General features: G+C 38.2%; 2 protein-coding genes across 6 annotated transcripts in view; one reads left to right on the top strand and one right to left on the bottom strand.

Moving 5' to 3' along the window:
• Positions 1-25701, top strand: part of ZMYND8 (zinc finger MYND-type containing 8) — a 540997-nt gene that overhangs the window by 42660 nt on the left and 472636 nt on the right. The gene's annotated exons all lie outside the window — the stretch shown is intronic.
• The window catches only part of NCOA3 (nuclear receptor coactivator 3), a 209576-nt gene that overhangs the window by 3892 nt on the left and 179983 nt on the right, over positions 1-25701 (bottom strand). For 3 of the 5 annotated variants that reach the window (XM_069072335.1, XM_069072337.1, XM_069072336.1), the window contains exons 14-22: positions 19897-20091; positions 18849-19082; positions 18608-18734; positions 12675-12846; positions 11405-11701; positions 4440-4544; positions 2189-2423; positions 1059-1233; positions 448-589 (exon numbers count right to left, since the gene is read on the bottom strand). In XM_069072335.1, coding sequence (XP_068928436.1) covers positions 448-589; positions 1059-1233; positions 2189-2423; positions 4440-4544; positions 11405-11701; positions 12675-12846; positions 18608-18734; positions 18849-19082; positions 19897-20091 — 1682 coding nt within the window. Of the gene's footprint in view, positions 1-447; positions 590-844; positions 1234-2188; positions 2424-4439; positions 4545-11404; positions 11702-12674; positions 12847-18607; positions 18735-18848; positions 19083-19896; positions 20092-25701 lie in introns of those variants that run through there. The other 2 variants (XM_069072338.1, XM_069072339.1) reach the window with 2 other exon arrangements.

Here is a 25701-nt window from a genome sequence, read left to right as displayed (position 1 = left end):
AATATCCATGTTTTTACTTATAAATAGCAATACATCCATTTGTGTTGAATAGGTCCACATATGATTCTTTGTTTTTACTAAATTCAGTTAATTGATTCAGATCAATAAATGGAAGCCTAGATAAAAAGAGTAGGCCCTCTTAACACAAGTCATCACCACAGAAAAAGCGGAAGCCTAGGCTATCAAAAACAGGAGGGTCCTTGGCACAGATGTTTGGAGGTGGAACAGCATAGGCACCAGGAGTAGGGAGGTTCCAGAGACACCAAGTCTAACCCTCCTGTGTCACGAGGACAAATAGTGACCAAAGAGAGGAAGTGACCGACCCACAATCACAAACGAATTAGGGACAGAGCCACGATGCTACGAGACAAATGCCTCTAGCGGCACTTTAAAACAAGTTAACATCACCAGAGAGTGACTAAAGAAAAAGGATTATGGTTTTTGTACCTGATCAGGACCCATGGGCATCCCAGACATGGGCACAGAATTCATGTTCATTTGTCCGATGTGGCCACTGTTACCATTCATGTGCATCATACTGTAGGGAGTGGGGCTACCCTGGGGGGGAAACTGCTGCTGTGGAAATGAACTGAAAAGCAAAAAGGACCATTACCTTCTATGTCCTTTTATTTGCAAACACTACACAGAAAAGAGAATGCAAAAAAAGTCTGGGCAGTGGAGTCACTATGTCTGCACTTACAAAGAGCACATTTAAAGACAGACATCCAGAAAACCTGTTGAATCTTCACCTCTAGGAAAGCACTAATTTATTTGCCATGTCTATTAACCACATTTGCTTTCAAAACAAATATAGGAAATAGGTCAAACGCACGATTATGACATTCTCTGAGGTAAAACCCAAGGCCTCACATTTAAAGCTTTATTGTTCAGGACAAAATCCTTAAGTCGAAAATGCAAAGTATTTTACTGGGACTCAGAACCAAGTGTGAAAGATTTTTACAGTCACCTAATATTACTAACAAAACACAACTTAATAAAACCAATGGTAGCTGAGGATATGGGAAGTTCACTATTACACATCCAAATATGGTGTTTACCTGTTCCTGGGCAAGGTTCCCGATGGCCAGCCCTTCATTTCTGGGGACTGATACATTGGTGTGGTCTGAGGATGCTGCATCATGGGGTTCTGGGAGGGACCAATTCTTGATGACATCATTGCACTGGGAGGACTAGCTACTCTGCTAAAGGCAGGATCTGATTGTTGGCTCATTCCTTATAAAGAAAAATAAAACAAATTACTGGCTTGTAGGATCTTTTTTTAAAAAGGCAAACACTTATTCAAATACTAATCCATAAGATTACTGTACTAAATTTCTCTAAAAAATAGTGTGGGCAAAGTTAGAAGAGATGAGGGGTTATGCTATAGCTCATCTATCCTTACATTGTGCATCGATACTCAAGTCCCACAAGAACTATAATAAGAAACCAAGATCAGGAAGATAGTAACATTCCTTAAAACAAAATTAGCTTGTGGCAGCCAGGTAGCACAGTAAGAGCACCGGCCCCAGTGTCGGGATGACCTGGGGATCGAATCTGGGCTCAGATACTTAGCACCACACCCAGAAATAATTGGCCGTGTAACCTTGAGCAAGTTACTTAACCCCAATTGCTTAAAAAAAATTAGCTTGCTTTCCTTTCTAAACCTTCACTATTACTCACTATACATAAAGAGATGTCTTACTACTTGAGAGAGGTGGATATACAAGAGGATACTTTTCCTATTAGGTAAACATTAATAGTCTTTCCCAAAAATTTTCCCATTTTTACACTGCCCCCTCCCAAGCAGATAACTGAACCTCCCTACCACCAAAGGTTGATAAGAAGTAAATAATGTTCAAAAGGCACTCATTTCCTGTCAGCAGGCAGGATTTAATATCAGTTTATACCTCTTAACAGGTCTTACTAAAAGCTAAGCCTTCAGCAGTATGGAACTAATTCTGTCCCTAAGGGTACAAAGAAAACGACTTCAGATCTTTTCCTCAAAAATTAAGTTGAGGGAAGAAGAGATATGTAGTGAAAATATGTCAAGTAAAAATGATAACAATCTGCCTACAGCCAATGGTGAAAAGTACTGGTTTAGTTTTTGCTTGTTTGAATACTCTGAACCATGTTTAAGCAATCTACTGCATTCCTTTAAGGAGAACAAGTTTTCTTCTGTAGAATTTACCATAATTTGGTGGGTATGAAAACTGTTGTGGAGGAGCTTGTGGCATTGAGGTCCCAGCCAAAGCACCATCCATGCCAGCTGAAGCAGTCACATTAGGGGGAGGGCTGAAAGTCTGTGTCTGTTGCTGCTGTTGCTGCTGCTGCATCATCATGGCCATCCGGTGCTGTCTGATGTGGTGACTAATCAGTTCTCTGCTGCGCTGGGCAACCATCTGGGCATTGAGAAAACCTTGCTGCTAACCAGGAGAAAAATTAAAGACATATATGAAGAAGAAATTAATTTCATCCTTATCAAGAACCCAAAAGGCATTACAGATATAAATCATGTGGAGGGCAGGGATCTTGACAGTGTTTTCAGTGGAATTGTATGACACTAAGCTAAGCAGAGAAAATTTGACCAAGACCTTCAAGTTCTTTGTGAACACTCTGAAATAGGCCATGGGAAGCTGTTAACTGTTTAAAGCAAAAGGAGAGTGTTTCCAAAGCAAAGGACCTAAAAGCTAATTCAGTGACATCACAGAATCTCATATGACCCACAGGCTATCTCAGCAGGGTGCATGCCTGACAAGCATTCATCCAGTCTTCACTTGAAGATCCCCCTAACTTCCATGGCAGCCTATTCTACTACTGTAAGAGCAGAATTTTGGATTAATGGGTTAATTTGAATTTATGTTCATCTTCAGTAATCAAACTTGTATTGTCAGCTTGCTCTAAGTCCAGCCACAATTTATATAAAGTGCACAACAGGAAAATTTTAAGTTTTAATAGCTCCAAGCAGCCATATAACAACAAAAAGTTGAGTAGTTTGGGATACCAAACTTATTCCTTAAAAATAAAATGCAGCATGGTATTTTCTTTGCAACAACCTTTTTTTGTGTAATATATAGATGCTATCTCTCCACGTGGCAAAAAGGTAAAGATAGAAAGAAAAAACATTCCCTATTACTGCTCTCACTATTACTAGTAAATGAGACTTGATAGATGAGTATTTAAAAGATATGAATAAACAGGTTCTCAAAAGAATTAGAAACTACTGACAACCACATAAAAGAATGTTCTAAATTATAATAATAAGAAAAGTGAAACTTAAATAATTTTAAGGTTTTGCCTAACCACAACAAATTGACAACACTTACAAAAGGTGGGAAGTCAGTATCGGAGGGATAATAGAAAAATAAGCACAATAAGACATTGTTGGTTATGCTATGAATTAGTCCAGCCACCTTGGAAAGCACTGTAGTCATGTTAAAAGACTAACTAATTTCTTAACATAACCTCAGATGCAGACGCATCACTTACAAGCATATACTTTAACAACAATCAGTGATAAAATGAAAGCACCAAATATTTATAGCTAATGCAGCAATATCTTTTCTTGTAACAAAGAACTGTAAACCAAGTAACTGCCTATTCATTGGGGAACACCTAAACAGATCATGAAACATGAGTGTAATGGAATATTACTATGATATAAGAAATGGTATATGGGATAAATACCAAGTAATATGGAAAGACATATGAATTGATAGAAAATGATGTAAGCAGCCAAGGAAAACTATGTGCACAGAGAGCAAAGTAAATGGAAAGAAAGTAAGTGCTACTGAATATTGCAAAATTATAATGACCCACGTTTGCCACAGATAAGATACCTAAAACCTCTTTCTCTGAAGAAACAAGGGACTGAGGGTCTCAAACACTGTGTACAGTACAGCAACAGGCTAGTTAAAGGATGGCTGTTGGGCCAAGAGTAGTGGAAAGAAACCCTGGGAAATGTGGATGACATAATACAAAAGCTATCAAAACATTTTTTCAATTGGATTAGCTAATATTTCATTCAAAAGAATACTGTATCCTAAAAAACCCAAGTTCAATTATGCTAAACCAGGACTAATAATGATATGGGAGAAAAGGAGCCCCAGAAGGAAGAACTAGGAATAACAAGTGAAAGCTACAAAGAGGGATATTTAGGTATAAGATAAGGAAACAGCTAAAATCATCTTCAGTCTATAAAGACCATTACAGTCAGGATCTCAAAAGTCTTAGTGCAGCTTATAAGTACTAACAGCTTTAAACTGCACTAAGACTTTTGAGACATTCTGTCTGTAGGCTGGCATTATGTTATACAGGGAGTTCTTGTCTGGCCTCCAAGGTTCCTTCCAACTCTGATATTCTACAATAAAAGGATACAATGCATTTATTCAACAATTACGCACATGTGCTTCTTGAACTAAAGAGAGCAGGACTCTTCTCACCTGAGAGTTTACTTGGGCCTGCATTACAGGCCTCATCACTGTAGCCCCACTAGCAGGAGGGGTCTCCATTTTCATTTCAAGGGCCTGACGGCTCTGGTTCAGAAACTAGAAAGAGAAAAAAACAGGTCAGAGTGCACATGGAATATACTGATAAGATGAAAGGGAACATGCCTTCAAAACAGGAACGCTGAACAAAGAAACAACATTCTCCACTGAAGTGGTTAAACCACCAACGTGAAGGTTATAAACAAAACTTGCAAAATACTTCAGGTTCAATTTATTTAAGCTTGAAAAGTCCTTGGTCAGCAGAAAAGCAGCTTAAAATAAAAGAACCTTAAACAAATAAAAGATGGATGTGAAATTGTACCTTAAAGGGCATCATGAAAAAGTATCAGGAAAGATTTATTAAGGCAGATTATCTCTACAATTGTGATTTTGTATATTAGACACTTAGAGAAGCTGCATTAAATTTCTCAGGTTAACCTTTAATGCACTACTATTAATGGGACATTATTCCAGCTAACAGTTAATAAAAAGTTTTAAATGATAACCCTACACAAATGAACAAACTCCCAAAATACTATTGTCTGCCTTGGGAGCATTACAAGGAAGATAATAGAGTTCTCTGGATTAAAAAATTACAGGCAAATTTAATTCATTTCAATTCAACAAATAGAGAATATTATTCAAGATAACATTTGGTAACATTCAGTTACAATATATTTAAAAGATAATCTTCATGAGTGAATACAACTTTCAAAAATGCCCAATTGTCTGTGTGGAAGCAGTTAATGCACAGGAATATAGAGCTCTCCAGAATATAGATTTACAAATCAATTCAATTCAGTTCAACAAGCACTTAGTAATCACCTGTATGCATGAAACTCTGGTAGATGCTGGGAACAGAAAGACAAAAACAAAAGTTACTGCTCCAGAGGAGCATTATATTCTCCTGGGAGCACAGAACATGCATATAAATACACTAGGAGAAAAACTGAGAAAGAGAAAAATAAATAAAATAAAACATTGCTAGGAGGGGACATCAGGAAAGTTTCACGGAGGAGGTGGTACCTGAGGTAAGGCTTGAAGGAAGACCAGGTTTGTTGGATGGATGAATGGAAGGAAAGAAGACCGAGAAGCAGAAATGAGAAGGAAGTGCATTCTAGGCATAGAAGACAGTTTTTATGAACTAACTGACATAAAACATAACATAATAAAGGCAAGAAAGAAACCTACCTTTGAGATCTATGGATAAAGTTTAATGGGATAGAGAAGGTCACAGAAAATAAAATGCATAATTTTTGTTACATAAAAATTAAATATTTTTGCCCCCAAAAAAACCATTGTAGTTAAAATTAAGAGAGAAATGGGTATAACTGGGGGGGGGGGAATCTTTGAGGAAGTCTCTCTGATAAAGGTTTCATATCTAAGATGTATAAAAAACTGATTCAAACGTATAAGACTAAGATCCATTCTCCAATAGATAAAAGGTCAAGGAAAAAAAAATGAAGAAATTCAAGCTATCAACAACAATGTGAAAAAATGCTCCAAATCACTAATAATTACAGAAATAGAAACAGAAGTGACTTTGCAGTTCCATCTTACACCCATCAGATTATCAAAGATGAGAAAAATGACAAATGCCGGAAAAGCTGCCAAAAACAAAAACAGGTCCACACTAGTACACTGTTGATGGAACTCTGGAATTGGCCCCGTCACAACAAATTAGAAACTATGCCCCCAAAATTGTGAAACTGAACACCCAGCAACACCATTACTAGGCCTATACACTAAAGAGATCAAATAAAGAAGAAAAGTGCCAATATGATGAGTCTCCCTGGGAGCAAAGCGACACCAGGTTTGCTAAAAAGAGATGAACCAGCCTAGGTCAGAAATAGAGAATGTCAAAGCTTCCATACCAATCATGAGTGGCTGCTACATTCCAGTCTCGGCAAGATAGGGGTACCTAGCATCAAAAAAAGAGGAAGGGAAGACACGGGAGCTGGGAAGAGAGGGAGTATCAAGTTAAAGGAATAGTCAGTAGTCCAGTTTGGCTGGAATGTGGCATTCAGAGCGATAACTGGTATAAAATGAGGGTAGAAAGAGTGATGAGGGCCTTATTGTGCAAAGTTTCAAATACCTGCTATGGATCCTGTATTTTATTCTATAGGCAATGGAAAGTCACAGAAGATTTTTGAGCAAGAGAGTAAGATGATCTGTACTTTATTATTATTAATTAAATTTATTTTGTCAACTGTTTATACAGTGGAGTAGAGGGATGATATAAGAAGCAATGAGACCAAGTTGGGGGCTCTTAAAATAATTCAGGTTGGGGCGGCCAGGTAGCACAGCGAGTAAGAGCACCGGCTCTAGTGTTGAGAAGACCTGGAGATGAATCCCAGGCTCAGACACTTAGCACCCACCCAGAAACACCTGGCCGTGTAACCTTGAGCAAGTTACTTAACCCCAATTGCTTAGGGACAGCCAGGTGGCTCAGCGAGTAAGAGCACCGGCTCCAGTGTCGGGATGACCTGGATCAAATCCGGGCTCAGATACTCAGCACCACACCCAGAAATAACTGGCCGTGTAACCTTGAGCAAGTTACTTAACCCTGATTGCTAAAAAAATATATATATAATAATTCAGGTAAATAAATGCTTGAGGTATGAATTAGGACTGTGGCCTATATAAGGAGAGAAGACACTTAGATATGAAACTACATGCTGTCTGAGGTCCATTCCAATTATGGAGTTCTGTGATTTTGTAACAGATTAAAGAGATATTATGGAAAGAGAGTACACAAGATTTGCCACTGACTAAAGGTGAAGGATAAGAGAGAGGGAAGAGTTAAGCATGACTCTGAGGTTACAAACCTGGTGATTAGAAGGTAGGTGATATCCTAGGTCCAAAAATGGAAGTTTGGAGGATGTACAGGACAAGTGGAACATCTAGGAGGAGATATCTAGCAACAAGTTGACAGCTGGGGCTCAGGAGAGAGTTTAGGACTGGATATACAAATCTGAGAATAAGCTGCATAGAAATGATACTTAAAACCATAAGAATCAGTTAAAACCTATTAAGAGAGAACATAGTAACAGAGGTCAGGAGAACACACTAAATGGATGATGATTCCATTAAAAAAAAAATGAGAAAGTCAAATAAGTAGAAAGAGAACCAAGAGAGAACAGCTTAGATGACAGTAGAAGAGGCTAGGTTCAAGAGGAGGAAGTGGGTTAACAACATCAAAGCCTGAAGAGACATCAAGGAGAATGAGGACTGAGAAAAAGGTCCTCAGATGTCAACCAACCAACAAGCATCCAGCTAGCACTTTCCATGGGTCAGGTGCTATGCTAGGCACCAGGGATATGAAGGCAGAGTTGAAATAGTCCCTCTCTTAAGCACATTCTGAGAGAGCAAATACATTTTATAAACATATACAAAATAAAGGCAAGGTAATTTTTGGTGAGATACACTAGAACTTGGGGAAAATCAGGAACCGCTATATACAGAAGAGAGCAGTGGAGTTGAGCTCTGAAGAAAACTAGAGTCTAAAAGCTGAAATTGAGGTGAGAATGCATTCTGGGCTGAGAAAAGGCACAGAGACAGGTTCACCAGGTCATCTACTGAATCAAAACTTCCAAAATCCCAATCTTTATGTATCCTTGTTACCTCCCTCACTAAATGTAAACTCCTACAATTAAGGAGCATTTCATCCATTGTATTTTTAAATTTCAATGCCTAGTACATAAAAGGCATTTAATAAATACTTGAATAATTAAAGGGGAGATGGGAGAGAAGAAGAGGGCAAAGGAAAAGGCCTTTGGGAATATCCACAGTTAGGAGATGGAATAATGATGATGATCCAGCTCGAGACTGAGTTGTCAGACTCCCATCCTAAGAAGGAAATGAGATAACTAGGAAAAACGAGAGTGATTTCACAAAACCCGAGGAGGAAAGAATATTGAGGAGATCAACGGACCAAATGCAGAGAGGTCAAGAAGAATGAGGATTAAAAAAAACCTGAGATGTGCCAATTAAGAGATTTTTGGTGTTTAATATGATTACATATGTATAAGCTATACCAGATTACTTGCTATCTTGCAGAAGGGAGAGGGGAAGAAGGGAGAAAAATTTGGAACTCAAAATTTTACAAAAATGAATGTTGAAAACTATCTTTAAATGTAATTGGGAAAAAAAAAACTTTTAAGGAAAAAAAATTTAAAAGATTATTGGTAACCCTGAAAAGATCAAGTTCTGCTGAGTAGACTCTGATGCTAAACAGGAGATGAAAAAAGAGTGAGGAGTCAATGAATGTAGGAAGCTTTTTTCAAGCACTGTGAAGAGAAATGATAATGAAGGAATTTTACAGATGGACTAGATTTACAAGTGTATGTAAGCAGCAAGAAAGCACCATTAGATAAGAGGAGACTGCAGGTGAGAAAGACAAAGAATGATAGAGTAAATCCTTGTAGGATATAAGAGGGCATGGGATCCAAGACACTGAGGTGGCAATAGGAGGGAAGACCACTCCCTCCCTCATACACAGGAGTAAAGGAAGAAAGGATGGGTAAAAATATTGAGGGGTTTTGAGATATACAAAAGGAAGAAAAGGGGATAGATGGCAAATGATTTATCTTCCCAGTAAACTAGAAGGCAAAGAACTTTTGATAAGAGATAAGAAGTTGAGGAAGGTTTTGTGTGCTAAAGAGAAAGGGGGGTTGGCCCCTGTACTTGAAGAGAACCAAAATGATATCACCATGTCAGAGTCAATGTACATGTGTCTGACTATGGCTGATCAGACCAGTACAAGCTCAGAAGGCTCTACCATAGGTCAAACACAGTAAGCCCAAATGAACATTTGGGATGGAGATGTCTCTAAATTTGTACATCTCATGTTACTTTTGAGCTACTGCCAAAAAAATTGGTTAAGATGAAAAGGATGAGAAAATATCTTTTTAAGAGAAAAGATGACCTAGAACAATGCCTGAGAGGGGAGTGAAATAATCAAGTATTAAGAAAAGGTTCAGGTGGCTAGGTGGCGCAGTGATTAAAGCACCGGCCCCAGAGTCAGGAGGACCCGAGTTCAGTTCCAGCCTCAGACACTTAATACCCATGCAAAAAAACTAGCCATGTAACTTTGGGCAAGTTACTTAACCCCAATTGCCCTCCAAAAGGCAAACAAAACAAAAGGTTCGCAGTGTAACAGTAGGGCCAAATTGAGATTAGATTAAATAAATTTGTAATGGACCTAGTTGTCAGTTATGTAAGCAAGTAATTAAAGACAGAAGGTAGATTAACAGAATAACCAGATGGAGATGATGCTTTTAGGTTGAGAACTACAGAGGGTGAATGGTGGTAGACCAGTGAACTGGTGAATTATTAGGTCATGCTTACAAGAAGAAAATAAAGGCAGGTTAGTAGTGGTAGAGCTGAAGAACAAAGAGAGATAGCTGAGACTGGAGGTTTGAGTAAAAATGAAGAATGGATTTACGAAGAGTGAAGCAGGGAAATAGATTGAAAGACAGGAGATTATAATCAGCAAGAAGTTCAGAGTTCAAGATCATAAGAAATAATAGTATTAGTCAAGTAAGAGCTAAGACCTATATACAGATGAAGTAGAGTGAAGCTATAGTTTTTAGGAGTTGAGGTGGTTTGTGAACTGTGAAGTCAGGCTATCAGAATGGTCACTAATCTATACACTAGAGCGCCCAAAATATGAATACAAGATCTGGATTAGAAAGGACAATGAACCCACTATTGAACTCCATAAGAAATCTAAGCCTAAAGCCTACATTGAAAATAAAACCATTGACTAACTGAGACAAAATGACCCAGAGGCCAACAGAACACAGCAGCAAGGAATTATACCAGATAATGTTAAAAAAAAAAAAAAAGAATATGTAGTGAAAGAAGCACAGGACACAATGTCAAAAGACCCAAGTTCAGATATCAACTCTGCCTCTTAATGCTTGTGACACAGTCACTGAATCACTCATCTATAAAAAGTTAATTGATGCATTTCTAATGACCCTTCCAGTTCTAAATCCTAGGATCTACTTAAATGCCTATTAAACAGACACATGAATGGACTTAAGGTTCATTAAAATTGCTATCATGGGTTTGTGTCTTCCTCAGTGATCAATCATTTAGTCGTGTATATCAGGGTCAGTTTTAGAGTAGGAAGGAACCTTAAGGAATAGTTCATCCAATTCTCTCACTTTGCAAAGGAGAAAGCTGAGTGATCAGAAGAAGTTAAAGCAACTCGGCTCTTGGGTAAAAGTAGCAAACACAAAATATGTACCCAAGACCCCAAACTTAAGGGTTCTTCCCACTGTACTACAAAGCCCTACAGACTAGGAAATGATGGGGATAAAGTAACTAAGTGTTTATTTTGGAGTATCAGAATTAAACTAAGATGTTATAATATAGTGAGCTATAATATAGGAAGATAGCCTAGTCTGATAAAAAAAATGGACTTAGAACTGAGTCCATTTAAGTCTCAGCTTCAGCTCTCTCATCTGTAAAACAAGACTCGTTTCTTCTACTTATTTCACAAATGGAAGCATTTATTTCAATACTACAAAATGCTTAAAAAGTAAAGAACACTGACTAATTTTCTATTCAGAACATCACCTCTACATCCCGGCCACTTATAACCTGGATTCCACCCTTGTGGCCCCAGACCTTATTAGCAGGCCCAGTCCTCCACAACCATTCATAGCCTGTACTGCAAGCACTGACTTCCTGGCTCACGTTTAGGTGCTGTCCTCACTCAACAGAAGGTAAACACTCCTTAAAGGCAAAGAATGTATATAGTTCCTGGCACAGAGATTTACTCCATCCCATTCAGATTATATGAACGAATCAAAATATTGATTTCTTGTTCACATGAAGATAGGATTCTTTCTTCCCACCCCTCACCCCCTACCTCTGCGATTTCAACCACCATCAATACATGCACGTACCTGCTGGCCCTGGAGTCTCTGCTGGAGTTGCATTCTAAGCTGTTTGGGTGTATTTGTTCGGGGTCTCATCATGTTGGCTCTGGGATGCATTCCCTGTAGTGGAAAGTTACCCTGCTGGCTCATTTGATTCATCATTGAATTATATGGTTGCTGTTGTCCCTGAAGATTACTGAAACCTCCTTGTATTACTGCAGACTGGGCTTGATAGGATTGTCCATACAGAGCAGACTTTTGGTCAATCATTACTGCAGATTCTTGACTTTGGAAAGACTCCTGTTTAGTTTCCAAAGCTTGTCCCTTTAACGACAAAGAAATAAATGAATACTAATACATACATACATCTTTTTTTTTTTTTTTTGCTTTTTGGAGGGGGCAATGTAGGGAAATTGGGGTCAAGTGACTTGCCCAAGGTCACAGGGCTAACTTTGTGTTGTGTCTGAGGCCAGATTTGAACTCAGGTCCTCCTGACTCCAGGGCTGGTGCTCTATTCATTGCATCACATAGCCACCCCTACATACATACATCTTAAAAAGATTTAGGTATTAATTTTAAAATGCCAGTATGAAATTCCAAAAACAAAATAATACTTGTCACCACACTGTCTGAAAAGAAAAATTATTAAATGTCTTCTTTTGCAAAGTTGAGAATCCATCGATAATGCAAAGCAGATAACAATTTTTTCTGTTTTGCAAATCTGGAGTTTTGTATAACTGCTTAAAGGAAAAGAATGAAAAATAATGGGGTGTGGGGAGAAGCGCAGGGACAATCATGACAGATATACCTTATTAGCTTCATTTTGTTGAACTTAATAAAAAAATTAACTTGCATTCTAGCTGAGGCAGCTGGTAGTATACCACATCATTACATGTCTAGGATCGCAAACTCCCTGACAGCAAATTAATGCAAATATAGATAACAATGGTTTAGGATTTTCATGTCATTTGAATCATGCAACACTCAGGTATTCAGTCATACTGCTGAGATTATGAACATTAATGACTGGGGTAAACTAAAGTAAATATAGAATCAAAAGATATAACCCTGACTTTTGTCATTTGTAAAATGGGATTATCCTCTCAAGTCCTGAACAAGTCAAATATTCTTGGAAACTAGTTTTACTGAGTCATAATTACTGAATTATAAATAATTCTTTTGTTACCTATTAGGATTCTAAGAGTAATACTGTAGTTTTACAAATTATTTTTCCATTTGAAAAATAATAAAATATCAAAATAGGTGTACATCTATTAGTTAGGTTAATATTTCTTACCTGATTTACAAGATCAGGGATTCCCAAAGCTTTATCAATTTCTTCAAGTCCTGTGACATCTGTGTTACTCAACAGAGTATGTAACTGATCCAAAAGAGCTCTTTCATCACTCTGACCTTCCATGTTAGAAGGAGGACACAAGAGATCATCTAGGGAATTCCTAACAAGGGCTCTAAAAAAAAAAAAGACAAAATTCAAAACATCTGACATTATAATGTCGTTATATGATGCCATTAAATTTCAGACACTTATAAATAAAATACAACTTTCATTAAATGAAGTCTAATCACACTATTCACAAAACTATTTGACAATCATCTAAGCAGCACTGTCATACAAGAATAGTCCTCTTGGATAAAGTCAGAAGACCTTAGTTCTAATCCTAACTCTGCTACTTCCTAGCCTCTTGACCCTTCCCTGTAAAATGGGACTAATACCTCCTTGACCACTCCAAGTGCTTCCAACCTTGTCATTCTTCTTCTATTATCTCTTTTTTTTGTCTTTATTAATTTGTTTGTTTACTTGTAGTTTACAAGATTTAGTTCCACAATCCCTTGAGTTTCAAATTTTCTCAACCTCCCTCTCCTCCCCCCTCCCCCATAGCAGCATGCAATTAAGTATAGGATCTGCAAATACTTCCACATTAGACATTAGTGAGGTTATAAAGAAGTATTGTATCAGATGGAATCAACAATGGGAAAGAGTAAACAAAAGCAAACAAGAAAAAGAAAGAGAGCAGGTAAGTAATTTGCTTCAATCAGCATTCAAACTCTGTTCTTTCCAGTTCTTTCTCTGAATGTAGACAACTCTCTCCATCATGACTCTTGGAGTTGTCTTATAACACTGCATTGCTGAGAAGAATCCAATCTATCAAACTTGGTTATCACACATATATTGTGTCTGTAATTGTGTACAGATTTCTCCTGGTTCAGTTCATATATGCCTCTCCAGGTAAATATGAAATCCATCTGTTCCTCATTTCTTATAGCACAATAGTATTCCATTGCATTCATATGCTACAACTTGTTTAGCCATTTCCCAATTGATGGGCATCCCCTTAATTTCCAATTCTTTGCCACCACAAAAAGAACTTCTATAAATATTTTTGTACATATGGGTCTTCCTCCCACTTCTATGATCTCTTTGGGATACAACCCTAGAAGTGGTATTGCTGGGTCAAAGGGTATGAAATTATTTATAGCCCTTTGGACATAGTTACAGATTGCTCTCCAGAATAGTTGAATCAGTTCATAACTCCACCAACAATGCATTAGTGCTCCAATTTTTCCACAACCTCTCCAGCATTTGTCATTTTCCTGTTTTGTCACTTTAGCCAATCTGACCTGTGATTTGAATTTCTCTAATCAATAGTGATTTAGAGCATTTTTTCATATGACCTTGACAGTCTAAGACATGGTCATTACAATGATCAAATTCACATGAAAACTACTTTGCTATTATGTTCAGTTTGATTCAACAGATATGCCAAGTACACAATAATCACTGCAATAGACCTTTGGGACAGGAAGATAAAATCAAAGAGTTCTTGCTCTTACAATCTATTAGTGGCATATGACATTTACAGAAACAATTATAGTACGTGGAAAATTATGGCAGTGGTAGTAGAGGACGGGGGGATCAGAGACAGTTTCATGGAGAAAATGACACATAAACTGAATGGGCAAGAACTTACTGCCTTTTGAGATGCTTATGTATACCTGGCACAGAGAAAGCAGAAAGAATTCAATTCAGAGAACAGCTTATGAGCCAGTTTGGCTGGAATCCAGAGTTCAAGAAGGAGAGTAGTAGGAAATAAGGTTGGAAAGGTAGATGGGAGCCAAATCCTAGGAGGCCTTAAAAGCCAGGCTAAGAAGTCTCTATTCATCATATAGTCAAAGATAGCCAGTGAATGCTGTTGAGTGACATGGTCAGACCTGCTGTGCCTTAGGAAGATTATTTTGATAACTAGATGGAAGATAAATTGAATGGAAACAAAGAAACAAATTAGGAAGATGACAGTAGTCCCAATAAGAAGTGGTGAGGGTGTATATTGTTGGTAGCATATCAATTGGTGCAACCATTTTTAAAAAGCAATTTGGAATGTGTGTGTGTCTGTGTGTGTGTGTTTTTTAGTGATTAAAGACTTTGCCCAGAACTTCCAGCCAAAATGGCCACTTCAATGTAGGACAGGCTGCACAACTCCCATATACCTAATCCAGCAAAAGCCTGAAGTTTGTAATATTTAATAGTCAATAGAATCAGACTCAAAGCCAGGTTTAGGCTTTGATTTTTAGATTAGAACATTTAGGTTCACAACCAGTTTCTGACACACACCGGCTGTTTGATCCTGGGCCAATGATGTACCTATTACCCTAAATCCTAAACAATTAAGACTATAAGTTGGTCAAGATGGCGGAGTAGGAGCAGGACCTCCAAGTGGCTCCAGCTTCCACCTTCCCCAATCAGTGTAAAAAGGGGACTCTAAACAAACTTTGGAGCTGCAGAACCCACAAAATAACACAGAGGACAGCGGGGCAGACCAACAGGAAATCAGCCAGCACAGCATTCTGGGAGCCAAGCCCAGGCCCGCGAGAGCCAGTGGTTTTAGCCCCAGGGTGGGCCTAACCAGCTGCCGGCAGGAGGGATTCCAGATCAGCAGCAGCTGTGACCATTTCCAGAATTATCAACACATAGATTCGAAGGACAAAGAGAGCGCAGTCTAGACTCTGGGACCCAGTAGGTAGGAATGCTTCAGCTTTTGCCCCTAGGGCGAAAAGCCACTGAGATGACAGGCACAGCCAGCCTGCACCACATGGCAGCTTCAGCTCCTGACCAAGCGACCAGTCTGAGGGGTAATTGCTCTTGCTTTAACCTTCTTGGATCAGGATTGCAGTCTAGGGTGGAGGTCCTAGGGTGTGTGTCCAGCTTGTCAGAGCGTGTGGAGGCCTCAGAGAGGGCACCCATCTAATACCTCTGGCAGCCAAGAAAACCCCAGCGTTTGGGACCAAAGCTCCCCTGTCTGGTGGCAGAGCCCTACTGTGGCAAAAAGCCAAGGGGTCAAGTGACTGAAGGGCGACATGACCAGGCAAAGGAAACAAAGCAGACAGAAGATTCCAACATTAGACTCCTATTTGGGGACAAAAAGGAGCAAAGCAAGGAACAGGAGGAAGACAGTGAAGTCAGAACTCCTGCACCAAAAGCTTCAAAGGAAAATATGAGCTGGTTACAGGCCATAGAGGACCATAAGAAGCAGATAAGAGAAGTGGAGGAAATAGAAGAGAAGTGGTAAGAGAAATGAGAACAATGCAAGAAAATTACAAAATGAGAGTCAACAGCCTGCCTGAGGAAAATAACACCTTAAAAAATAGATTAACTCAAATGGCAAAAGAGGCTCAAAAAGGCAATGAGGAGAAGAATGCCTTAAAAAGCCGAATTTGCCAGATGGAAAAAGAGTCTCAAAAGCTCAATGAGGAGAATCATTGCTTCAGAATTAGATTGGAGCAAATGGAAGCTAATGACTTAATGAGAAATCAAGATATTAAACAGATCCAAAGAAATGAAAGAATAGAAGGCAATGTGAAATATCTCATGGGAAAAACCACTGACCTGGAAAATAGATCCAGGAGAGATAACTTAAAAATTATTGGACTACCTGAAAGCCATGATAGTAAGTAAGAAAGATAGAAAGTAAGAACCTAGAAATCATCCTCCAGGAAGTTCTCAAAGAAAACTGCCCTGATGTTTTAGAACCAGAGGGCAAAATAGAAGTTGAAAGAATCCACCCATCACCTCCTGAAAAAGATCCCAAAAAGAAAACTCCTAGGAATATTATAGCCAGGTTCCGGAATTCCCAGATTAAGGAGAGAATATTACAAGCAGCCAGGAAGAAACAATTTGAATATTGTGGAAACACAATCAGGATAACCCAGGATCTGGCAGCTTCTACATTGAGGGATCAAAGGGCTAGAAATATGATATTCCAGAGGTCAAAGGAGCTGGGATTAAAACCAAGAATCACCTACCCAGCAAAACTGAGTATCATGTTTCAGGGGAAAATATGGTCATTCAGTGGAATAGAGGACTTTCAAGCATTCTTGATGAAAAAACCAGAGTTGAATAGAAAATTTCACATTCAGATACAAGAAGCAAGAATCATAAGGAAATTATCAAAGTTGAACTATTAACATTCCTACATGGAAAAACAATAATTGTAACTGATAAAACTGTTCTCAGTATGAAAATAGTTGAAGGGAATAGAAAAAAAAATATATATATATGTCTATATATGAGGGTATATGGGCATATGAACACATATGTGAATGTGTGTATATATGTTCACAGGTATACATAGATAGAAGGCACAGGACCAATTTAATAGGAAGGGATAATACTTAAAAGGTAAAATTAAGAGGTGAGAGAAGAATATGAGAGGAGATGGGGAGAGACAGAATGGGGTAAACTATCTCATATAGAAGAGCAAGGGAAAATGGTTACAATGGAGGGGAAGAATAGGAAGGCAAAAGGGAATGGGTCAATCTTATTCTCATTGAATTTAGCTTGGGGAGGGAATGAAATACACCCTAAACAGGGTATCTCACCCTACAAGAGAGTAGGAGGGAAGGGGATGAGAGGGGGGATGATGGAAGGGAAGGCAGGCTGGGGGGGGAGGGAAGTTGGAAGCACCCACTTTTGAAAAGGGAGGGGATCAAAGTAGAGAATAGAACAAGTGGGAGGTGGGATAGGAGGCAGGGAAATATGGTCAGTCTTTTACAATATATCTACTATGTTATTGTTTTGCATTAACTACACATGTACAACCTATTCTGAACTGCTTATGTTCCCAGTAAGGGTGGGTGACAAGGGAGGAAGGGAATGAATCTGGAATTCAAAGTTTGAAAATCAAATGTTTATATATATATATATATACTATTATTAGTACTATTTTACATGTAATTGGGAAATGATATACAGGCACTGGGGCATAGAGATCCACCATGCCCTGCTGGAAAAGTCGAAAGGGGTATGGGAGAGAGCAGATTGGAGGAGGGGATATCCTGTGGGACTGCTATTTTGGGGCAGTGGTTAGGGAAAAACAGGGAGAAAATTTGTAACTCACAATCTGGCAGAAAAGAATATGTAAATCAGAAGTTTAAAAGCTTTTGAAAAATAAAAAAAATAAAATAAAAAGACTATAAGTTGCAGAAAAGATGCCAAATTGCATTGATGGAGCAAGTTCAGCACTGAAATAAAAACATGATCTTGACCTCAATCCATAATCATTCTGGAACTAAGAAGAAAGGATAATAATATCATGTTCAACAGCATTCAAAAAGTTGTATTCAAGTATAAAACTGGTTTAAAGATACCAGAGTAATCTCTCACCTAGCATCAAAAAATAAAACTTATTCTTCAAATAAGTCTACCAGATAACTTTATAGACAGAAATCTATCATACTTTGTCTTCTGAAGCATAGTAAACTATTAGGTATCAATTATAGTGATACCTTTAAGGACATTTAAAACATGTCTATTTGCCCTTATAATAAGTGATGTCAAAATGTTTTAGCTTTAATTTTTTTTCCTTCTATCTCCTTCCTTCACTGTGGACACTGCTTTTTACTGCTGCAAACCTATCCTCCAAGTTTCTAATCTGCTTTCTTATTCTTTCCACACAATGGACTAAGCAGCTTAAAAATATTTGAATTTTCCTAGCCAAGTATTTCTTGGGATCTATAACATAAAGGACCATTTTTCCTTTACTTCAGCTGATACTACTATGCTTGTAATAGGTGAGGATACTGATAGTCTAATGAACAGAGTTGTGGTTACAATAATCATATATATAATCTAACTGTAACTACTTCCTTACAAATTTGGTTATGATTCTTTCCTAAAAAAATAAACACACTGACATCATCTATTTGAGTCCCTACCTATTTTGTGTCCCACGAGGACCCTGATCCATGGATAACATATTATCAGGCCAAGATCCAGGTTGATTAGAGGGTCCTGTCTGGCCATAGGCATTTACTCCCATGCCCATAGGAATCTCACCAGGTCCTAGGAAATAAAAATCAGGATATATTTATAAATGTACCCCAAAAAAATCTGTGAAAAATGTTAGGTAGCAATTACAAATATGTATTTTTTTTTTCTGGAGAGAAGAAAACTTACTCATATGAATCATCTGCTGCTGCAGCATTGGCCTTGTACCAGGTATACTATTAGACCTAACAGGAAGGCCAGGCAAAGTACCACCCATGGCAGGTCTGGGTAAGGAATTATTATAGTCAGTTCCTGGTCTCACCAATGAACTTGTGTTTTGTTCCATTCTGCTAACTTTAGAATTTGGCAAACCCCACTCTCCTGAGGGATGATGGTTCATAGCTATATTTCTATTCAGACCACCTGGTGGAAAAAGAAAGGATTAGTTCTTCATACTGTAATTTTTTTTTCCACATAAACAATCTCAGTTACACAAAATAATGTCCCAAAAGAAAATCCCCAAATAGTAAGCTGCTGAAGCTACCACAAATGGCATTTTGCCTTACCACTTCTGAGGGACAAAGCCAAGTAATAAAATTTTAAATCATTTGGTCACCATTAATATGGCAAATAAATGTATAAATATATTCTGTAGGTTATTATTCCAATCTGATGATTAAAAATTAGGGAAGTTATAAATAAATAAAAACTAAGCTTAAACTAAACTAAATTTTAAATAAATAATCGAACTAAAAGAGCTTGAACACATTAAGTGAAACCTTGATGCAGATAAATTATGAGACTTGGATGGATTCAATGTCAGTCATTTTTACTTTAGATAAAAACTTAACTTTACACCAACATGGAAGAGTGGTGGAGTTGGAGTCAGAAATGTTCCAATCTTACCTCAGACTTATTATTGGCTGTATGGCCCTGGACAAATGACTTGACTTTGCTCATCTGCAAGATGAGAGAAGTAGGCTCCATGTTCTCTAAGGTCCCTTCTCATTCTAAATTTAATGAACCTATAATCTACTTTAAAAACATGATTTAATTTGGGGGCTGGAGGAAAGAAGGAGAGAATACACACCTCCCCCCAAGGGGCAAAGTATGGAGGAGAGGTGTGGAAAGAAGAAGAAAAAAAATACTGTCTCCTAGGAATGTTTCAATATTAAATAGCCCTTAGAAGATGGTTTTCCAAAATGTGTTATAATAACTCCCAAGTAAAGCAACATACCCATGTTAGAGCCAAAATTCTCCTGTGTATCCATCATCCTTGTATTCCCGCTCACCACAGGCTGCTTTGGTAACATGGGAAATGCATTAATATTTCTCACTGGAGGGCTTGAACCAACAGGAATAGGGCTATCCAAGGATACAGCTCGATTAAAAGGAGGACGAACAGATGGCAGAGACTGTGGGCTTCTCAAACCTAAAAAGGAACCAAAAATGTATTTTATAAATAAAATTGTATCTATCTCAAAATAGCTAGAAATGAAATAGACAGCTGCTGTATCTCCGCCAATACCTACACCCTGCCCCTCCAATGCAAAAAGACACAGTTTTTTCTTTACATAATAAACACCAGAAGGAGACATAACCCATACTGAAAGTAAACGCGCACTATTGCTCCCTGTTCTAATCTCCAGACTAAGTCAATGTTGCTCAAGCCCCATTATATTTTTCCCTCTATATGTAGTTATATTAAGTGGCTCATGAATCAAGAAACAGAGATCCTTTTAGGATTTAGGACTGAGGGATTTAGTGTAAAAAATATTCATTAAACGTTTTATTTTGCTTTTATCAGTCTAAGTGCTCATTTTAGTCAAAGAATAAAGTTCTTTAAAATATATACAGAATCATTATAAACATCATCATTATAGACAAAGGAATTAAAGTAACAAGACCAGGAACTTTAAAACATCCAAAAAAACAGCAAAAGAAGATAACACAACCAATTACATTTATACATTTCAAAACTAAAGCTATGAAGACACCAGACATTTATGACAGTCCTACCTGAAAATGAAAAGAATGAAAAAAAAAGTAGCTTTTAAAAAAATTTTTTTTAATTCTGATTTTTTTTATTTTGCGTTTTGGAGGGCAATTGGGGTTAAGTAACTTGCCCAAGGTTACATGGCTAGTTTTTTTGTGTGGGTGTTAAGTGTCTGAGGCCGGAACCGAACTCAGGTCCTCCTGACTCCAGGGCCAGCGCTTTTATTCACTGCACCACCTAGACACACCTAATTTTATTTTTAACCTAACATTCTAGATTTTGTGTCCAAATAGATATTATTCTTCAAAGTCATTACCTTAGGAATATACTAAGCATTGAATTTAGCATAGATCAAATGTTTAAATTACCAAAATAAGGCCATTTATGGGCTATGGAAGAAAGTGAGGGTTGCATTATCATGTTGCATTATCATGTTGTATTTCCTTAAACTTAAACCGCTACAGTCTGCCATGATCACCTATTTTTTAAACCATACTTAGCTATTTGAAAACTGTACTAGAATCAATAAATTTTTCAGGATACTTTATTGTAAATGATCATTTTCAATTAAAAAGAAGAATCTGTCTGAATCAAATTCAAGCTGCAGCAGTAAATGCACCAAATTTTAATCACTAGGCAAGGCTACACTGGATCTGAAATTAATTTCTCCAAACACACTATTTTAAAATGTCATAAGGAGGGGAGGAGTCAAGATGGCAGAGTAGAACCAGGACTTCTGCTAGGCTCCTGCTCCCACCTCCCCCAATTCAAGTAAAAAGTGACTCTAAACAAACTTTGGAGCTACAGAACCCAGAAAATGACACAGAGAAGCTAACCTCCTACTGAAGACAGCCTGGCAGGCCAGCAGGAAGCACCAAGCACATCGTGCTGGGAGCCAAGACCAGCCCCATGCAAGTCAGAGGTTTTACCCACAGGGCACCACAACCAGTGGCCCACTGGAAGGACTTCAGATCACCAGCAGCTGTGGCGATTTCCAGAATTATCAACCCATAGATGCTAAGGACAAAGTAAGAGGTCAGTGCAGTGTGGACTTTGGGACCTGGGAGTTCAAGAACACAGTCCGGCATTTGCCCCCGGAGCAAGGAGCAGCTGAGGCATGGCAAACATGGCTGCTTCAGAGCTCCTGGCCTACAGATTGTAGGGGGACCAAGCAACCAATCTGAGGGGTAATCACTTTTGCTTTAACCTGCTTAGATCTGGATCACTGTCTGTGGTGGAGGTCCTGGGGTTTGTGACCAGTGTGCCAGAGCCAGTGGAGGCTTCTGAGAGGGCACCCAACTAACAGCTCCAGCAGTTGGGAAAACCTCAGCGATTTGGGACAAAGCTCCCCCCTCTGGTAGCAGAGTTCTACTGTGGCAAAAAGCTCAAAGGTCAAGTATTGAGTGGCAACATGAGCAAGCAAAGGAAGCAAGGTGAGCACAGCCATCCAACTTTGGATTCCTTTTTTGGGGACATAAAGGATCAAAGCATGGAACAGGAGGAAGACAATGATGTCATAACTCCTGCACCAGAAGCTTCCAAGAAAAGAATAAGCTGCTTACAGGCCATAGCAGAGCTTAAGAAGGATTTTGAAAACCAAATAAGAGAAGTGGAGGAAAACTTGGGGAGAAAAATGAGGATAATGCAAGAAAATTATAAAATAAGAGACAACAACCTGACTGAAGAAAATAACACCTTAAAAAATAGATTAGCTCAAATGGCAAAAGAGCCTCAAAAAAAGGCAATGAGGAGAAGAATGCCTTAAACTGAATTTGACAGATGGAAAAAGAATCTCAAAAGCTCATTGAAGAGAATCATTCCTTCAGAATTAGATTGGAGCACATGGAAGCTAGTGACTTTATGAGAAATCAAGATACTATTAAATAGATCCAAAAAAATGAAAAAATAGAAGGCAATATCTCATTGAAAAAACCACTGACCTGGAAAATAGATCCAGGAGAGATAATTTTAAAAATATTGGACTACCTGAAAGCCATGACCAAAGTAAGAACCTAGAAATCATCCTCCAGGAAGTTCTCAAAGAAAACTGCCCTGATGTTTTAGAACCAGAGGGCAAAACAGAGGTTGAAAAAATCCACCCATCACCTCCTGAAAAAGATCCCAAAAAGAAAACTCCTAGGAATATTATAGCCAGGTTCCGGAGTTCCCAGATCAAGGAGAAAATATTACAAGCAGCCAGGAAGAAACAATTTGAATATTGTGGAAACACAATCAGGATAACCCAGGATTTGGCAGCTTCTACACTGAGGGATCGAAAGGCTAGAAATATGATATTCCAGGTCAAAGGAGTTAGGATTAAAACCAAGGATCACCTACCCAGCAAAACTGAGTATCATGTTTTAGGGGGAAATATGGTCATTCAGTGGAATAGAGGACTTTCAAGCATTCTTGATGAAAAAAACCAGAGTTGAATAGAAATTTCACATTCAGATACAAGAAGCAAGAAAAGCACGAGAAGATAAACAGGGAAAGAAATCATAAGGAACTTATCAAAGTTGAATTACTTACATTCCTACATGGAAAAATGGTAACTGTAACTTATGAAACTTTTCTCAGTATGAGAATAGTTGAAGGGAATAGAAATGTGTGTATGTATATACATATACACACATATATACATACATATATGTGTGCATGTATATACATATACACATATATACATACATATATGTGTGTATGTATGCGTGTATATGTATGCATACATATATGTCTATATAGGAGGGTATACATATATATAGGAGGAAATACATATGTGAGTATGTGTATACATGTGTACAGGTATACATAGACAGAGGGCACAGGACCAGCTGAATAGAAAGGGATGATGCTTAAAACGTGAAATTAAGAGGTGAGAGAGGAATATAATGAGAGGAGATGGGGAGAGATAGAATGGAGTAAATTATCTCATATAGAAGAGGCAAGGGAAAACTATTACAATGGAGGGGAAGAATAGGAAGGCAAAAGGGAATGAGTCAACCTTATTCTCAATTAATTTTAGGGGGGGAATGACATACACACTAAAGAGGGTATTTCACCCTACAGGAGAGTAGGGGGGAAGGGGATGAGAGGGGAGATGATAAAAGGGAGGGCAGGCTGGGGAGGGGGAGGGAGTTGGAAGCACCCACTTTTGAAAAGGGACAGGATCAAAGTAGAGAATAGAACAAGTGGGGGATGGGATAGGATGGAGGGAAATATGGTCAATCATCACAATATATCCTCTATGGAAATGTTTTGCATAACTACACATATACAGCCTATACTGAATTGCTTATCTTCCCAGTAAGGGTGGGTGACGAGGGAGGCAGGGAAAGCACATGGAATTCAAAGGTTTAAAATCAAATGTTTAAAAAATAATTATTATTATTATTATTATTATTTTACATGTAACTAGCAAATAAGATATATAGACACTGGGGCATTGAGATCCACCATGCCCTACTGGAAAGTTGAAGGGGGGATGGGGGAAGATATGGGAGAAAGCAAATTGGGGGAGGGGATATTCAGTGGGATCACTGATTTGGCGTGGTGGGTAGGGGAAAAATGGGGAGAAAATTTGTAACTCAAAATCTTGTGGAAATGAATGATGTAAACTAAAAAGTAAATAAATAAAATAAAATAAATTTGACAAAATTCTCAAAAAAAATGGCACCAGGAACTGAACACAATATATTCCAGATTTCAGTCTGTTCAGGGCAGATTATAGCATACAGTATCGTCACCTCCCTTTCACTGAACAATAAACATCCATGAATGCAAAAAAAAATGGCATAGACATCATTCATAGGAATCAGTTGACAAGTCCTGTCATTTCTCCCTTTGTAACATTTCTCATATACTCCCTCTTCACTTCTCTGTCACTGCCACCACCCTGGTGCAGACCTCATTACCTTTTCCTTAGACTATTGCAATAGCATGCCAGTTGCTCTCCCCGCCAATAGTTTCCCTCCACTACAATCCAAAGCTCCATTCAAATGTCAAATTTATCTTTCTTAAGTGTAGATCTGACTATCATGCCCCCTATTCAATCAGCCTCAGTGGCTCTCCCTGTTACCTCCAGGATCAATTAGAAAATCTTCTGTTTGGCTTTTAAGTCCTTCATGACCTAGGCCTTTCCAGTATTTCCATTCCTCTTATAACTGTTTTTCCCTCCAGCGACAGTGGCTTCCTTCCTGGTCATTCCTCAAACCTGACTCCTTGAGGGCAGGGAGTGGTTGTGTGCTTCCCTTTCTGTCTCCAGCACTTAGGTGGGCACATAATGGATGTTTCAAAAATACCCGTTTAATCTGACTTGACTTGAATGCTGATTGTAATTTGTGATCTTCCAGCTTAACAATATATACAGAAATGCACTGTAGATCATAAGAAATTAACATTAAAAATTATTTTAATAAGCGGATGCCAGAAACTAAAATAGTCAAAAGACCTAAGTAAAATTGTCTGCCATTAATTTCTCCAGCAAGCCATTGTTATTCAGTCATTTTGTTGTTCTTCAGTGGTTTTCAATCATGTCCAACTTTTTATGACCCAATTTGCACATTCTTATATTAAGTGAAATCTTGATGAAGATAAATTGTGAGACTTGGATAGATTCACATAATAAGTTTTACATAATAATTCATATAATTTTTACTTGAGATAAAAACTTATATTAAAAAAACTTAACTTTACGCCTACATGGAAGAGTGGTGGAGTCAGAGTCAGAAATGTTCCGATCTTGCCTCAGACTTCTTACTAACCATATGATCACGGGCAAATGACTTGACCTGATGTCTCTCTTTGCTCATCTGCAAAATGAGAAAAGTGGGCTCCAGGAAGGAAAACAATGGTTTCCTGGTTCCTTCTCCAGCTCATTTTACATATGAGGAAACTGAAACAAATAGGATTAAGTGACTTGCCCAGGGTCACACAGCTGGTCAGTATCTGAGGCCACATTTCAACTCAGGTCATCCTGACTCCAGACCTAGTGCTCTGTCTACTGTGCCACCTAGCTGCCACGTTCATTTATAGATCCTCTAAAATGTAACT

Source organism: Petaurus breviceps, unplaced genomic scaffold (genome assembly GCF_028583685.1).
Source record: "Petaurus breviceps papuanus isolate PSGF00001 unplaced genomic scaffold, PetGlider_PUasm1.0 90847, whole genome shotgun sequence".
NCBI classification, from domain to species: domain Eukaryota; kingdom Metazoa; phylum Chordata; class Mammalia; order Diprotodontia; family Petauridae; genus Petaurus; species Petaurus breviceps.
This window is presented reverse-complemented; position numbering and strand designations above follow the sequence as displayed.